The following is a 17,388-nucleotide window of genomic DNA, read 5'->3' as shown; positions in this document are numbered from 1 at the left end:
TAAGAGAAAATTGATTTTCCATTGTAAACCCCGTTTTAGTGGTTTAATATCTCAGCTGATTCAAAGCGCATCAAATTTTTGCTTTTTGTTTGCTTTACTTTAAAAGTAATTGCCATTTTAGTTGTCAAGTAGAAAATAAATAAATATAGTCTGAACCACAGCACCTTAGGAATAATCTGCATTTTGTGACTTCTAGCTATGAATATAGGTAAATATAACTATTTTATAAATAACCACCTGTGTGTAACAAATGTTTCTTGGGATAGAAAAGAAAGGATTGAATATAGCAATCTTTACTCAAGATTTCTCTGCTATTGTTTTCTAAACTTAAATGTTCTTTTTATGACTGTTGTGGCATTTAATTCAGTTCAGTATTTTCCAGGAAAGCAGTTGCTGTTTAAGCATGTATCCAAATTCCAAGTTCATTCAGAACTTGAAAAGCAAAATTTAACACAAGGAATGGAATTTTGTAATGATCAGGCAATTGGCAAAACCAAACTCTTAGCTCCCAGGAGAATGAAAAAGCCAAACAGATATTTCTCCTAATTAGAGGTGAAAACATTATTAAATATCTTAAAAATTGAAAGCATATGCAACTCCTATAAGGTGGGTTTTCACTGGAAAATAACTGATGGCCATGCCAAATTTCAGTGTGTTCTGATGTAAGAATTCAGCAGGAGATTAAGAACACATTTTGCTAGGAGACGTGCATAAACATTAACATTTACATAGACTGAAAATAAGCCTCTGTATGTAGGGTCAAATGAGACAACTCTTGATGGATGAACACCAAATTGGCAGCTCTCAGAGAGAGTGATTATTTTTAAATTACAAAATAATATTCACTCAAAAGAAAAAATGGATTTCCTTAGTATGTTTTCACTCATCTTTTCCACACCCCTACTACAAATGAATCTACTGACCCCTGTCAGTAGATTCGACAACTCTTTGTGGAAATGGGAGTCTGAGATTATTTACGAAAAAAGATTTTGAATTTACTAAGGATTCAATTCTAGGATTTTCTATTGCTCTATCCAATGCAGGATCCCACCTGCTAACTCAGAAGTGAGGCTGTGCCTATACTGAACATCTGCATTGCTATACAAAGATAGAAAATAATTTCAGTGCGGTATTCTGGCTTTATATTGCTCACATACATTGAACAAACAACTCTGTGTGATGAAGTGAATATTTCTCCTCTTCCAGATGATTTCAGATTGCGAGGGTATCACCATAACAAAATAAAAATGATGTGGTAACTTAGATTTGCATCCTACTAGCTCATGTAAGCAATTTTTCACCTTGTATTTAATATGATATGTTTTCAGGTCAGCCAAGAAAGAATTAAGACAGTCACTTAAAGGTATTGAGGTATTAAAAAGCAAGAATATTAACCTGCTACAGGGATTTAGCATTCCTCATCTACCGTTGTAAGGTATTACTAATTCTGTGTTTGACAGAGCAGTCACCTGGCTAAGGCTACTTAGAGCTTGTGGCATATCCTGAAAGATTATATACACAAAATCATTTCTGCACTGCTAGTAAAATAATGGCCAGAGAATGGCACCACTTGGCTCTCTTCCTAAATTAGTCACAGCAGTTAGATGCAGCACAGCAGCTTTCATGATCAGACCGAAAGAGTGCGAGTTTCATGTGTCACTATGCATAATAGGGTGGAATTTGGCCTATTCAAGTCACTTACTAGCTTGGATCAATTAGATTAATTTCTAGTTGCAATGAAGTGAAGAGAGAAATCAATTCATTTCATGACACTTAGATATCAAAAAATCAGTAAAAAGTAAATGGAAACTTACAGAAATAAATATTTTTTCAAAAGAACTAATAGGCTTACATAGTATTAACCCTTAATACTGTTGTTATCTCAGGAATTCAACCAATTCAGGTCTTACATGCATGCCAAGAGTATTCAGGGAGAATCACATTAGAATGGCATCTAGTGAATTTTGTTATTTAAAGGCTGATCTGGGAAATATATTAAAAAGGAATAAAAGCATAATGACCAAACTCATTTCATTGACTTTAGTGGGTCCTGCTTTCAGAGATTACCTGTGCATTTCACTAGGAGCAACTCTGAAGTTCACTTTGGAGGCTAGGTCGACTACTATGTGCTATTATGTCAATAAATGACAATAAAAGTCCTGCTTATACACGGCCCTTGACATCTTGCCACAAGTGACAGGCGAGGCCAGTCATCTCTATTCTAGGAGATGTGAGAATAAATTTGGACTAAAGTACACAGCTTTCTGGGCAAGTAAGCAGACCAGTAATCCCACATACAGAGGCTGGCTGGCCTTTGGGTAGACTGCATAAGTGTTGCACTCAAATGCATGGCTTTCTGGAACCACTAAAGCTATTAGCTGGTGATTCGAAGCCTGGAACATTTGGAGACTTACACACCATGTATATAAACAACCAAGGAATAGAAAACCACTGTGTACAATTCAGATATAAAAGGACCTTTCTGATGTCCAGAATCCCCAGTAAGCATGCAAGTACAGAATGTGTTTTGAAATAATTTCCATTACATAATACAGATGAGTCATCTAAGCAGTGATTATTCCAAGAATTTCCATTTTTACTGAGATTGATCCTGTGAGTTGCTCAGTACCTCAGAACTCTCCACCTACAAGTCACTAAGGTTAGAGTGGCAGTAGATTCTAAAATCAATCCCATGTCATTCCCACCTTCTTTTGTCTAACTAGATCGGATGGAAATCTGCCAAGATAATTTACATGTGTGAAACAGATGAAGACATAGATATATCTTTCCCCTATTCAGTTTTCATATGAAACCCAGGCCATGTCACATGAGGAAGGTAAATCTTCCTGCATTGGTATATATACACACCTCCATACTACACATGGCTAAATATCTATAAAAATATACACATATAAAATACATGTATTTAAAATATTTTACTGATATCAATGATGTATTGCATAGATAATTCTGGATAGAAAGAAAGACACAACAAATAAGATTAAAGACATTTTTGAAACTAATGACTGCCAATTTAACACTTAAGTACAGCGTTTTTATATGTAATTTTAAAATTAGGTTCCTAGGTCTTCAGGAACAATACAGCCTTTTTGTGGTCTGTCTCATTAAAAATCAATAGAACTTAAATTTCACAAATCACCTGTGAAAATAAGACACGTTCTTTGTCATTTAAAGTTTTTAAAGTGTAATTTTCTTATCAAAAGTTACACTTCTGAATAAGCTAACAGAACCCATGAAGACCATATCTGCCTTTGTGATTTCATCTATTTTAAGACTGCTTGATAAAGTCAACATTCTTTCAGATGTCTTTGTTTTGCCATTAACAGTTAATAAGAAAATGTATTTTGGTGCCTGATCTTAAAATATTACTTGGCACTCACTTGAGCCTCTTTGACACAGAGGAAACAGCAGAACACTTTTGTTTTGCTTACGTAGCCATCTCCTTTGCTGTATTCTCTGTATTTTCTCCCTGGAGTTACTGCGGTCTGATAAGCTCACACTGAATGCCAGGATACTTCAGTCAGTGTTCCAGTTCTGCAACTGGCCTTGTCTGTAGCCTTGAGAAAGCCATGCGACTGCTCTTGCTAATACAGTTTCCTCATCTGTAATTCACTGCTTTGAGTCCATAAAATTAATCCACTGCAAGTTCTTTTTAGTTTAGTTTTGTTTTGTTTTGTTCCAGTTTTGTATTTTTAAGTACTGTATGCATCACAATACTGACAATTCTTTTTTAGCCTTTGCAAAGCCCGTTGAGATTTACAGATGTTGACAAAACCAGACATTCCAATATCGGAATATTTTAAGCTTTTTTTCAGGTCAAATTCTGCTTATGCAAAAAAAGATAATCCAACCCTCCTGTGTAGAAGACAGATAGATAAAACACTGTCCTTCTATGCAGTGTTATACTATGTACCAGTTTGATATTCAGCATTATGATATCGGTACTCTAGAGTGTCACCTGGAAAAGGCAAAGAAAATCCTCAAATTTGTAAACTTGCAACAGAAACCATCAACAGCTTTGTGGGATGACTTAGTCCCACCAGTTTTAGGAAACTATCCCATGAAATGCAGATTTGGCCCTGCTATACATACATGGAAAAAGGTTAAGTGATGCGGTTATATCAGATTGATTTCCCTGGAAATTAATTACTTATAAACCATACCTATTAAATATTATTTCTTACATTATCCTAGATGTTAACTACGACCTACCTTATATGGATCTGGCTGACCCAAATGAAGAAAGTTCTTGTTCATACCCTTGGCTGTAATTCTTTCACGCTTCTTGCTCTCAGTTTCATCTGGTTTTATCTGGAACACAGTGTGAATACAAAACTGGTAAACAGACTGATAGAAATCTTGTAACCATAAGCCAGAGCAAAGGTATATTAATATTATAGGCAGGGTTTAAATTTCTTAAAGGCCATCTTAGCTACTCCATGAAATAAGAATGGCATTCTAACTAACTGATATCTTAGTAGTGTGACCCATGGCTATGACATCTGAATAGAATTTGATCTTTTTCATACAATTACATCATTGTGCTTTAAAGAAATCTTCAGGTTCCACCAGCAGGGACAGTTGAATCAATATCTCTGTGTTTATAAACAGATGTGAGAAGCAGGAGTTTATGAGAAGATGTATCACTCTCAAGAGATAATTAGGTCTCATAATATATAGTTACCCTCACAACAGTATCGTACACTTCAGAAGTAGAAATGTTTACACGTGGACTGCCTAGGCAACCTCACTAAGCATTTAAGTCTACTTCTCTCTGCAATTTAAGTTTATATTCAGTTGTTACTGGAAACGGTGTTATCTTCTTATGCTTAGAAAAGTTTGGAGGATTAAAAAAAATAAAATACTCACTGAGCCAAAATTAAAAATTGCATCATCTGTGACTATCTTCTTTCCACATACTAAACACTCTGGATCAAGGATATTCCTAAGAGAGAGAGAAAACAGTAATATTAAAGTTCTTGGATATGCTGCTTTTGGGCAACTCTTCAATAAAAATAAAATGTGTGTAACTGTACTTTGTATCGAACTCTTTTCTTAGTTTTACTGGGAACCAAGCTGATTTGTGCCAGCAGCTGCAAGAAGGAAATTTGGCCCTTCATCTGCCACTTTCCTGGAGGCAAGACAAGCTTTTTAACTGTCAAATTCAGTCATCAAATGCCAAAGTAACATTTGCTATAAATCTACCGAAGTTACAGTAGACATTGATTCAGTCTACTGTGTCTTAAAATACAAATAATAAATGGCATGAATATTATTTAGAAACTTTTTTTTAAACGAGAAAGCAGAGCATAAAAATAGCATCAGCTGGTGTCAGGAATGGAAATGCAGGAATTCAAAAAGGAATTACAAAAGGAAAACCTAGGGAATAAAATAGTTTCTTTCACAGAAAGCATATGAAGTGGCTGCATATATTTACAAAGCTGTACAAACATAATTTTGTACCATCAGGCAAAAATTATCCATACTAGCAGAAAAGCAAGACTCTCTTCACAACTGTTTAACCTCCAGCTCCTCCGCCAGGACAGAGCATAACGTGGCCACTGCAATGCAGAATAGCCACTAGCCATAAGGTTAGAGCCTCATCAGCAGTGCAAGATTTACAAATATTGCGTAAACATCCCATCTAGGCACAGCACAGTTTTGTTTGCAGTGATCACTGAATACTGAAAATACTTAATATCGTTGGTTTGTATGATAGAATTACCTTAATAACCAGATGACACAGGACATACAGTAACTGTGCCCACATGGTATCTGTGCTGGATTCTGCAGCAAGGTTTTGCACAGAGGACAAGTGTATATGGAGGAAGCATTATTCGTGTACTTTTCCATAGGTTCTTCAGAAGCACGTGAGCTACTCATGGCTTACGCACTGATGCTTGACACCAGGTCTTCCAAAGACAGAAGTGCTGTAGTATGTTCTCTTATGAAGAGAAACTGAAAACTTTAGTCTAGAGCCATCACTGGTTTTTGCTGTTATACTTGCAGTTAAACTGCAGACGTTAAGATAATGCTGAAGAGAAGAAAAAAAAAAAAAAAAAAAAAGGAAAAGAAATTTAGCGTTGGGCATACACTAAAATAAACTGCCAGTCAATCAACATGCACTAATAGCATACCTAAATACAGATCAAAAATTTAAGAACTGCAGTAAGAATTTACTTAACCCAAACCAGACAAATTTGAATTGCAAAGACACAAACCAAATTAAGAGGAATTATGAAGAAAGCAATAATTGGTATTCCCTAACAGGCATCATTCCATATGTTGCCCTAAAAACAGAGAAACAGAGCCTCAGGAGAGTTGCCTCAGAAATCTTGTTCTGGTAAATCCTCCTCCAGTGCTACAGGTTTACAGGAATAAAGATTTCAAGGCAGAGGAGACAGGCTGAAGGAGTGTAAGAGTGAAAAGACAGCATTGCAAAATGAAGGCTACTATAGTTAGCTCTGACGAATTTAGAAACAGGTTGCCCTTCTATGGTTCTAGATTTTATTTGATTGTTTTTCATTTCCCTAATTTCTATTCCTCATATCTATTTCATATAGGTTTTATTAAGTTACATATTGTTTCTCTGGGCTGCTACTGCACTTATTTTGCTACCAGTACTTTTTAGCATTGCAAGATTTCTTCATGCAAAAGAATTGCATTAAGCATCTTTACTTGTGCTTCTAGATCAGTATCTTTTACTGCAAGACTAACAATTTTGAGAAACTCACAATGTCATTATCAGCACCACATGCACATTGGTAAGAAGCTTTTGAGGTGAGGTAATAGTATAAAATTAAACCACCAAGTAACCTAGTCTGCTAAAATAATATCAAATGTCTATCCTAAAATCACAAACTCCAGGAAATTCTAAAATGAAAACGTCTTCTGCTTCATATAATATGTTTTAACTTGTAGCTTATGTGTCACTCCCTACATGCTACCAGGTATGTGATGCACTTGCCAGAAAATATCTAGTTTAATTCAAGAAAAGGAGGACTTTGTCAGGCTGAATTTCCTTATTTCTGTGGCTTTATGCTGCATTTAGACTACATTATCTCCATAGAAGGCAGGAAGCAGTACTGAAGTACATTTCCCATTCTGAGTTCTCAAATACCACATTTCTCCATGGGCAGAAATGGGGTAATTTTGCGATTCTTAAAATGAGTACTGCACCCTGACCTATTGGTGGTATTGCTGCTTGCAGCCTCTCTTATGCTCAGAACTCTGGACTGATCAGAAAACACTTTGCATCCTCTGCCCATACTTTATCATACAGTCCTGACTATGATATCATCTCTGGTAGATCTAAAATTTGTTCGAGAATCTCAGAGACTGTGGGGTAGTTACTGTCTAGCAGGCAAATTTCTTTGACAAATAATTTGGGGTGAAATGAAGAGAAAAATTTTGCCAACAGATATTAAATTAATATTAGGGCACTACACAGGAAAATACATGTTTTTTCATCCACTAGGAAATGAGTGCAGCATTTTCAGTAGTTGAACTTCTGAAAAATGTCTTAAAAGTTTTGTTTTGTTTTGGGGGGTGGGAATAAAGCACTACTATTTATAGGACCTATATGGAAATGGTGTTCTTGCACTCCCTCTACTGTTTCTGTCACAGGGGAAAACTGGGAGTGTTTCAAGTGCTATGTATACTCCTTCATATACAGTAAAAAATACTCATGCCTAAATAAAAAGGGGATTAAGTTCTCCTGGCAAAAGAATTTTCAAAAATAAAGAAGCATAGTGTAAAAATTAAGGATAAAAAGCATTATCTATCTGGAAAGCAAGCTTTTATGCATCATACAATGGCATGGTCATACCTGGGCTTTCTTTAAATTGACATTAAAGTCCGTTACACTAAGAATACTATCAAAATATAATTCCATGTGAGTTCTGAATATTATTGTAATTTAATTTATGCTATTGCTATTTACTGTCACAATTGTTCAAACAATTTTTACCAGGACTGCAGGGTTAATATCCAAAATATAGTCTTTCTAAAATGCAAGCAGTGAGAAACATATTACCAGCTTTAAAATAGTCTGTTTTCTCTACTTAGATGGATGACATACCAACACTATATACCAGAAGAAACATATTACTAGTTTTAAAATAGTCTGTTTTCTCTACTTAGATGGATGACATACCAACACTATCTACCAGAAGAAACACCAAATTCAAGATTATAACAAGTATTTAAAATTGGTTGAAATAACTCATATAACAAATAATAATTAACAATGTATGGAAAGAGGACTTACCAAACTGGTTAATGACTGAAATTCTTAGCACACCATCAGCAAGGGGAAACACTAGATTTAATCTCTCTCATAGTGGGATTCCCCTGTATCACATGCTTGTTTTTTCATTGTAGTAGCATGACTACTTTCTTTTTTAATACTTGGTTTAACCCTGCCTTCTCTTTTAACCTTAAACTAACAAAATTTACAATAGTGTAAGGGAATTTTTCTCATATTATTAAGAGACTGAACCAGCTGCAAGAGGATATAATTTCTACTTTTGAAATCTAAAAATAAAGATGAAATTTTCTTGAAAATTATTTTGCAGAGAAATACATCACAGGCAGTTCTACCTTTGTGGACATGCAGATTACAAAATAGTTATTGTATTCTGAATATTGGTATTAATTAAAAAATACCTTGCATCAATTTTTTTCATCATAACAGGCCTGATTTGAAGATGATATATAAGCAAAACAAAGAACACTATTCTATCTAACAAAAGCAAGGAAGACAAGGTGCCCAGCTTGATTTAATATATATAACAGACTTGCAAAAAAGTTCTTAAGTAAACTAACATACCCCTTAAGATCTTTGCAAGTTTGAGATGAATGGAAAGTTACTGTGTGAGTTCATTATTTGTAAAATATCAAGGTTTTTATGAAAAACACCTTTGCTTTTGCAGCATATCTATGCAGCACTTGAGAAAAATGCTTTTTGTCTCATCAGACAAACTGTCATGTCATGTCCAAATCATTCTGTTGGCTCTTCTCAAAAAAATTCCTTAGAAAATACTATTAATCCTCTGAATATACTACTGCCACTTCACAAATAATAACTGCTTGTGCAGATTCGACAAACTTGAAATGGAAGTTCTCTCTTTCATACACAAATAAGATTTTAACAAGACTCTTACTGAATGTTTTACTTATCTGGATAACTTTCTATGACAAAATGCTGTGCAAATGAGAGTATCTTCAACACATATAAGCGTCACTTCATAACTGAAATGTCACCAGGTAAAGTTAAGGTCTGTTTTTAACATCATAAATTCAGTTTATTTATTTATGAAAAGTAAAGAGTTAAGTTGCCCATAAGTTTCAACCTATAGAATATGAACCATAAGTTTCCAGTACATTTCATTTCCATTGCAAGGGCTGGAGCTTGTTTGTGACACATTGCAGTGTTTCAGTACACTGTTAAAGTAAATGTTTGCATTTCAGACATGGACTGAAAGAAACTAATTTTTTAAAACTTAGTAAATCTTCAGAACTGTTTAATTTAAAAAACTATTACTCCAACCATGTGTTGAATTAAAAATGTCACTTGACATGTTAAGATAAATGCCTGGATACTAGCCTGGGTAAAAAGAGCAAGATTTTGTCATCTGAAGGTCTAAGGGAACTAAAAAGGAACAATGGGGTCAGGAGTACAGGGCCTCAGTATGGCTCTTGGCATAATCTAATATAGCTTTAGGAGTTGTCTTCCATCATTCTTACACTACAGCACTTTGATGAAGTTGGAAACTGAACATTTAGAATAATCACTATAAAGGAACTAGGGCTGCAGTGAGGTTTTTGTCCTAAATACTTGGATACTGTTCTGCTAGGTTAGATATATATTTATTTTTTTAAAAATGTTCTTGGAAATTAAAGTTGTGACAAAATTATTTGATAAACAATTTTATTTTTCCTTTTATTTTTTTTATGAAGGGTTATGTTTTAATAAGACATCAGATTTTAATGCTGCTAAGTGTTATTCTGGCAAATGACAGTACTTTCTATGTTTGTTTTTACAGTCAATCCACTTCATCTGACTTCAAATGTCTTTGCAGTATTCTGCATTATTCTCCCATCCAAGCTTAAAAATCATACTTTGAACATTATTATGTTACAATAATGTGGCTATGAAATACAAGCAAAGACCATTTTTCAAGATGAACTATTAATGAATGTTAAGTTTGGGAAATAATTACTAAACAGATGAGGATTATTTTTCTTTCTATGCGATTTGATTTGTATTTTAAATTTTAAAATTCTCCGGTTAAATCAACAGCCACTGATGATGAGATCTTCGGCAAAATCTTCCATTCTGTTTAAAAACTCTTGACAAAAGGTACAGGCTGTATTTGAAGGCCACCACTCGATCCAAGTACTGGAGTCCAAGGGGTACTGGAATCTAAGACGACAACAGAAAATGATCATTTGCTGCTAAGATTTGGGGAGGAAAACGTCAAACCCCCAAAAAATTACAATATGAAATTGCTCTCTTTGTGTTCACAACCATGAAACATCTGAAAAGTGTAACTATTGGTTGAACTAATACTTAAAAAATTAAATCAATTATATATTACATAAGAATTATCACATATAAACACTTGCCATTTCACAGCACACTTTAAGATTAAATCTCTGCATATTCTGATGGTAAATTACTTACTTGAAATTGTAACCAATGCTTATCTTTAAGGCTTCTTTTCCCATGATCAAATACTGCTCTCCTGGGCTCAGTTCAACATCTGTACAGGTCTTCTTTTTAACAAAGGTTATTTCACTATTTTTCTGAGCAAAAGCCTGCCCTGAAGTAGAATGTCAAGAATTGGAAAATTTCACAAAGAGAGTTTCCAGTAACTCGTATATTAGACAGAAAACACCAAAGTGTTCTACAGTACAGCACAGTCAAGAGATCCATTTGCCACTATTTATTTAACAGGAAAACTTGAGGATATAACCCATGTTTCTTGTAAAAAATTTTTAAAAATTAAATCTGGATGGTAAATAAACTTTGTGCACATGAAATAGTTTTATATTATAGTAATTAAAAGGACATATTGGGTGCTTAAACTCAGAGGAAAAATGAGTGATTATCAGCTTCAGTTCCACAGGACCTATGAGTGGCCACCTCTCCCAAAGGTAAGACAGTGGGTGCTTGAGAACATACTAACATCCTTTTTCCCAGAAGCAAAAACATGCTTAACCTACAAAAGACTAAGAAAAGTTAAGGCATGGCATATTCTTGCATACTATCCCACTTTGAATATTTTATGTACAGTAATGGAGGGCATTCTCTGGAACAAAAGAGACTTTTAAACAACAGCTCACAACTGTACTAATTGATTATGGAATATGTTCATCTAGTTTTGTCACATAAAAGACATTTAACCGATTCCAGTTTAGGTTTAAAAACATCAAGCAAAGACTGCCCTTCTCAGGACACAACAGAATTCGCAAAGGCTCTATTTGAGACTACGGTTTTCTACTCTCATGAAATGACTAGGTTTGACTGCTGATTTTTGTCAGCTGCTTCAGTGGTCTCAACCAGAAAGCTTTTACTCTAAATAAATTGCTAAATGGATTAAGAACAGGACACTTGCCTCTTTTATAGAGATCCAGAAGAGCTGCAGAATACTTTACAAAATAACCTTCTTCACTGCGAGATAAGATGTTCACTTTATAAACTGCAGAACAACACAAACCAAACTTTGTTATTCCTTGTTCCTGCAATACATACTAAATGTCTTACAGATGCTCAGATGGAGAATATAATGTCCCTTTACAATACTAATTTCTGGGAAAATGATGGCTGTAGCTATACCCTGTAGGGCTAAGAAACATTAACGAGTTCTACCCATGCTCTAACCTGATGGAAGCTCTACCTATGCTCTTACCTGATGCCTCACAACTTCCTCTGACCCCAAAGCCACCTGATCATGTTAGAAGGTACCGAGCAAGAGAAATACAGTGCTTATTAGCAGAACTCATCAGATCAGGCTCACCGGTGCACTAATCCTGATTATGTGACTTTAATTCAGTGGAGGGTACGGGCAGCGCTTACTTATCTCTGGTCCAACATGCCACCTTCATATACTGTATGTCACTGTCAAGCCTACTGAATTTTAGTCACTAAAGATCTCATTGGAACAAAATGTTTTGCAGCAGTAGTAAGTATTTCAATCAGAGCACGTGAAATAGGTAATGACAATTCAAACATTACCATATGCAATATCATTCTGGCATGCAGCTTCTCTCCTGGTATCAGCAGTTATTGACTGATCTAGTCTCTTCTGTACTTTACTACACTCAGCTACATCGAGAAAGGAAAAAAACAGTGTTAAGACAATGTCATCACATGTCCTCAAATAAAACGTCATGAACCTCTACCTGTTTGGGATAATCTGCTGTAACTGAGAAATGCTGTAATTATGGGATTGCATGCTTGTACAATGAATATTTAAAATATAAAATAACACCCTCAATCACCTGAATTTAATCCAGTCAGACATCCATGATCATACTACACACTTTTTTTTTTTTTTTTTTTAATGTAAAATTTGGAGAGGACAACAGCTGTGTTCTTTGGAGGATTTTTTTTCCTGGTGTTTATTGTGGTTTTGTCCAAAGCACTACATTGAATTTTCCCACCAAGTGAAATGGGAAAACATCTTAAAAAAGCTTACCTTCCATGCATTTGCATTCATCTCCTTCGCACAATCTCACAAGTTTTTCATTTCCATAGGGGTTATAAAATATAGTGCACCTTTTATCTAGAAGATCCAAAAAGAAATAATAAATATGTATAGAATATCAAAGTCCAAGAAGTCAGCACTGAAACTTTGTGAGTCAAAAGTTACCTGAGCTTAAAATAACAAGGATTAAAAAGCTGCTGAAGAAAGCAAAATGTAGTCTTTAAGGAGGAAAAGAGAGTTAAGAGACAAACATGAATTTGAAGATATGGAACACATACCCGGTGCATGATATTCATAGACAGTGAAAGTGGCAGGATTTAGCATTCCAACCTGGAAAAGCTCACTTATTCGGAACTCAACACAGACAAAATTGTTAGCTGGCACCTATTTGAAAGACACATGAATTAAGGAGCTCTAAAGGAAACAAAATTATTCCAGAGTTAAAGTAGTGCTTATAGTTATGAAAAGGGTAACGTACAGAGTCTATCTGCAGAATAACATGCCCATCTTTTATCTCATAGTCTGCTATCAGCTGATCAACTCCACTTGCAAGCTGTAGCGGAGAAAAACAGAGAAAAAAATCTTTTATACAACTTAAACATTTTTGGATGATCTTGAAGGTTTTGTAATCAGTAGCTTTAACACAATTCTGAGATGTAAAAAGCCCTTATTTTTGCCTCTTTATAATGCTCATGCTCTCATTTGGTTTTTTTGCTTTCTTTTCAGTAAATTATCCTTTTACTCATTACATGAAGATAATGAAGAATTAAAGACATAACTATCCTTAGAAGAATACTTGAGTCCATGTATAACATTATATTTAAATCCTAGAAGTGTAACTAATTGCCTTTAACTAAAGCTTGCATGCTTATCAATAGGAGCTGGATGAACACAAGCATTGCAGTTAAGATCCAGTTCACAGACTTTAGCCACCTTACAGTTAGGTGTGTATACTAACAGTGTTCCCTTTACAGTTAGCAGATACAGCATCTCCAGAAGCTGACTCACACTACCCTAACACAAACAACCACTCTGTCTGCTCTTGTCTTTCCACGAACAACAGAGGGAGCCTAGATGTCAAACTTTAACTAGATGTCTAGTTTCTGACTCTATCAAAAATCCATAATCTAGATTTAAGTAGATAATTCTCATTAGTATTAGAAGTGTTTAGAAGCAATGAGGATATAATGATATAAATCTGCATGATTACTCTAACAGAAAAAGATCAAGAACAGTAAATATTATAGTTCTGTCCAAAAAAAAAAAAAAAACAGTAAACAAAAAAAAGTTCTCTAAGACATACAGTAGATAAATCTTCTGTATTTGCTTCCAAACCACTAACCAGACCTATGTCCATCACAGCATGAGCAGACCCTGACTGCGGCTCTCCCATGCTGGGCCTGTACCTAAAATAGATTAAAAATAATATTAGTTAAATTTAACAGAAATTAAAAAGAAATCTTCAAATGTGATCCCAGAAAAACCTAAGGAAAACTCTATCAACATTTAGACCACAGTAAACCCAGTAATGAAGTAAACCCAAAAAATGAAGTAAAATAGTCCAGCTGAATCATTTCAGATTTATGACAATATCATACATAAAGACACTTTTTTTAATACTTATGTTCCATGAGAACCTATATATAAATTAAAGAAAAATTCCCTCCACTCTGATTCTGTTTACACACATACATAAGAGTAAAGAAACAGGAAGAAAAGAAGATTAGAAGACCAGGTGCAATTGTTAACAAACAAAAACATTTTAATCCCTTAAAAAATAGAAGAAATTTAATGTAAATATGGCAGTTAATGTAATATTAAAGCAATAACTAAGAAAAACCAAAAGACCAAATGTTACAAAATGTAACAAATGTAACATGTTACAAAAGCCTTGTAACATTCTCAGATTAATTTCATAATCCATACATAGACCCAAAGTGCATTTGCTTTGCACTGCTTCAATTCCTTAACATGTATGCTGAGAATTCCACCTTTGCAAGGAGGAACATTGAATGTTAGGAAATCCAGGGCATTTAGAACCAGCATGTAGTTAAATGAAACTTTTAAATGCAAAACATTGGTTTACTCACTGGGGAAAGAAAAACAAAAACAACCAAACAACACCACTATCAGGTGTACTTACTTTGCACAAGCCTCTAAGCGCCCAAGTGGCTCACCATCTCCTTTTCTGTAACCTTTTCATATCAAGTAGAGTCAAATAAGTGATTTTATAACTCTTCAGAAGCAGCAATCCAAAATTCTCATAAAGCATTTTCATAATTGAAAGACAATTCTTTAAATAGTTTTGGTGGCTACTTTTATAGGAACTCATTGTCTAGCCACAAACAAATAACATGATACTTCTTTTATAGTTCAGTTGAAATGACAGCTTTAAATGTTTAGTCTAGTTCATTGTGTACTTATGTTATTAAAACTACTTAATGGAAAAAGCTCAGAATGTGGTTATATACCCTGTTGTGACTGGACTAAAACTCTCAGTACCTTGTAGAGGTAGAATTCAATGTAAGCTCCCCCCATCCCCCATCATATTTATTTTTCCTGCTGGAGTTCTATATTCCTCACTCCCCCAACTGCAAAAACTCTTCCATAAATGAGTAAAAAATCACCTAACAAATACATTAAAAATTAATTCTATTCATAAAAAAGCAACTGTTTCAAGATGGGCTAAAAGGCTTCTAACAATTTCTTTTCCAGTTTTGCATTTAGTAAGTGGCAGAATTCATTACAGTTTCATTCTTAATAAGAAACACTTTGTTAAACAAAGTAAGGGTTTTTTTTCTCCTTCCCTTGTACTGAGCATATTACAGTAGTAATATTACAGTAGTAATATTTAAAACTATATTAACCCTTTACCATCATCTCTCTTTGGAACAATCTTCAATTCAAAGTTACATGACTCTTCAGAAGTACCGATTGTATTATATACTGTCCTCACCTACACACGTACAAACAAATTAGACAAAACAGAAGCAGTAAGCAATCCTCAAAACTGGCAAAAAACTGTGAAAACTCATGATATGGAGAATATAATACCAGTAAAACCAGGTCTGTACAGCATGATTAGTTTTGACGGACACAGAGCAGAGTAAATAAATGATCAGCACAGAAGGAAATGGGGAATTCTTGAGCAAAACCACACCACTCTTCCTGCTCATATTTACACGACTAAAAATATTATCCAAACAACTCCTGATATTTTATGAATATAAATACTAGTTCACAAGAATATGTACATTTCAGATGTTATTAGGTTGGATGCTAGAAGAGGCTATGAAATATTAGAAGAAAATATATCATGGCAACAGCTTAATATTTAGGCACACAAAAAGTATTCCTTTAAATATTGCAAGAAAACAGTTTTTCGATGGTGTTGCTTAATAAACTAAGAGTAAACACCAGAATAGCAGAGAATTGAGCAATTTCTCAAAATTGACCACTGATGTGGGTCTTCCCTGTTTGGCTGTCTAAGCAGAAAGAGTAACAATTGATGAGCATTAAAATTCAGTGGATCATCTATTTAGAATTATGGAACAGAAAACCTTCAATAAAAAGGAAGAAACTTCACAACTTCTCTCTCATTAGCCATAAGTCATGCAGTGGCTTGTACTTAATCTAAAATACAGCCATTATGGCATCCATCACTTCACTCTAGAGGTAAGGGCAACAAATTGAATAGTTTATGAGAAATCTCAGTTTCTTTTTCTATGTTGATATTAACAAACCAGAGATTCCATTTTATAAAATTGGTTGCATGCTTACATTTACTGTAGCTATGCCAGTGCTGCTTCCAGTGCTTACATATATGTCATCATTCAAAGGTACCTAAGGGATTGATGTTAAACAAAAAGTTGTAAGTTAATAATAAAAGTAGTGCGATTATCAACAATTCAGGCCAGGTGATCTGCTTATCTTTCCTACATTTTAAACACATGTTAAGGCCCAATGCTACAAACAGATTCTACCAACAAAACTTCGTATGAACAAGCAGAGATTCTAAGTGTAAATGAATATTCAAATTCATTAAATTTAACAGATAATTAAAGTCCTTTAACATTTGCTATACCAAATTACTACCAATTTATTAAAAGAAAAAGCTAACTTAGTAGCAATTTCAAAGTTCAAATATTTAACAAGTTGCTAAGAATTCTGCTTTCACTCTTCAAAAGCAATACTATTCACTCACTGTCATAGTTCTTCCCACAAAGTTATCTTCTGTCAGTTTAAATACATGAAGGTCTCCGTAGTTTTTGTATGCTACCTTAACGTTCATGTCCAAATGAAGCCGTTTGACAAGAATGGAATATTCAGTCAAAGCCTCAAGGGCATTAATTGTGTCCTGCCAGAAATCAATTATAAAGAATTAATTCCAGAAATTTAAAAAAAGTGAAAATGCATTACAAAGCAATTTATTTTCTTCCATTTAAACATGATTACAAACAACAGTAACCATTACTAGCTAAACAGCTTAGCAGTGTCTCAGCAGCACACTTAACATGGTGGTAACACATTTAACACTACACTCATATACATATTTGTGCAATTTAAAGAATGCATGCAATTACTAAAAAGAAAGTAAGAAAATAGCAGTAAACAAACACAGGACTCATCAGTTTCTTCAGTTATTCACTTTTAA

At 34.3% G+C, this 17,388-nt stretch overlaps 1 protein-coding gene across 1 annotated transcript in view; it reads right to left on the bottom strand.

The window, feature by feature from the left end:
- Window positions 1-10,050: 10,050 nt before the first annotated feature.
- C5 (complement C5) overlaps window positions 10,051-17,388 on the bottom strand; it is a 28,554-nt gene continuing 21,216 nt past the window's right edge. The window contains 12 exon segments of the mRNA XM_042786788.1: window positions 10,051-10,447; window positions 10,709-10,847; window positions 11,643-11,726; window positions 12,263-12,352; window positions 12,726-12,812; window positions 13,013-13,118; window positions 13,213-13,287; window positions 14,038-14,140; window positions 14,878-14,929; window positions 15,609-15,690; window positions 16,515-16,577; window positions 16,939-17,091. Coding sequence (XP_042642722.1) covers window positions 10,318-10,447; window positions 10,709-10,847; window positions 11,643-11,726; window positions 12,263-12,352; window positions 12,726-12,812; window positions 13,013-13,118; window positions 13,213-13,287; window positions 14,038-14,140; window positions 14,878-14,929; window positions 15,609-15,690; window positions 16,515-16,577; window positions 16,939-17,091 — 1,164 coding nt within the window. The 3' untranslated portion in view covers window positions 10,051-10,317.

The sequence above is a fragment of the Tyto alba genome, unplaced genomic scaffold (assembly GCF_018691265.1).
Source record: "Tyto alba isolate M040663 unplaced genomic scaffold, T.alba_DEE_v4.0 Super-Scaffold_11, whole genome shotgun sequence".
Taxonomy (NCBI): domain Eukaryota; kingdom Metazoa; phylum Chordata; class Aves; order Strigiformes; family Tytonidae; genus Tyto; species Tyto alba.
This window is presented reverse-complemented; position numbering and strand designations above follow the sequence as displayed.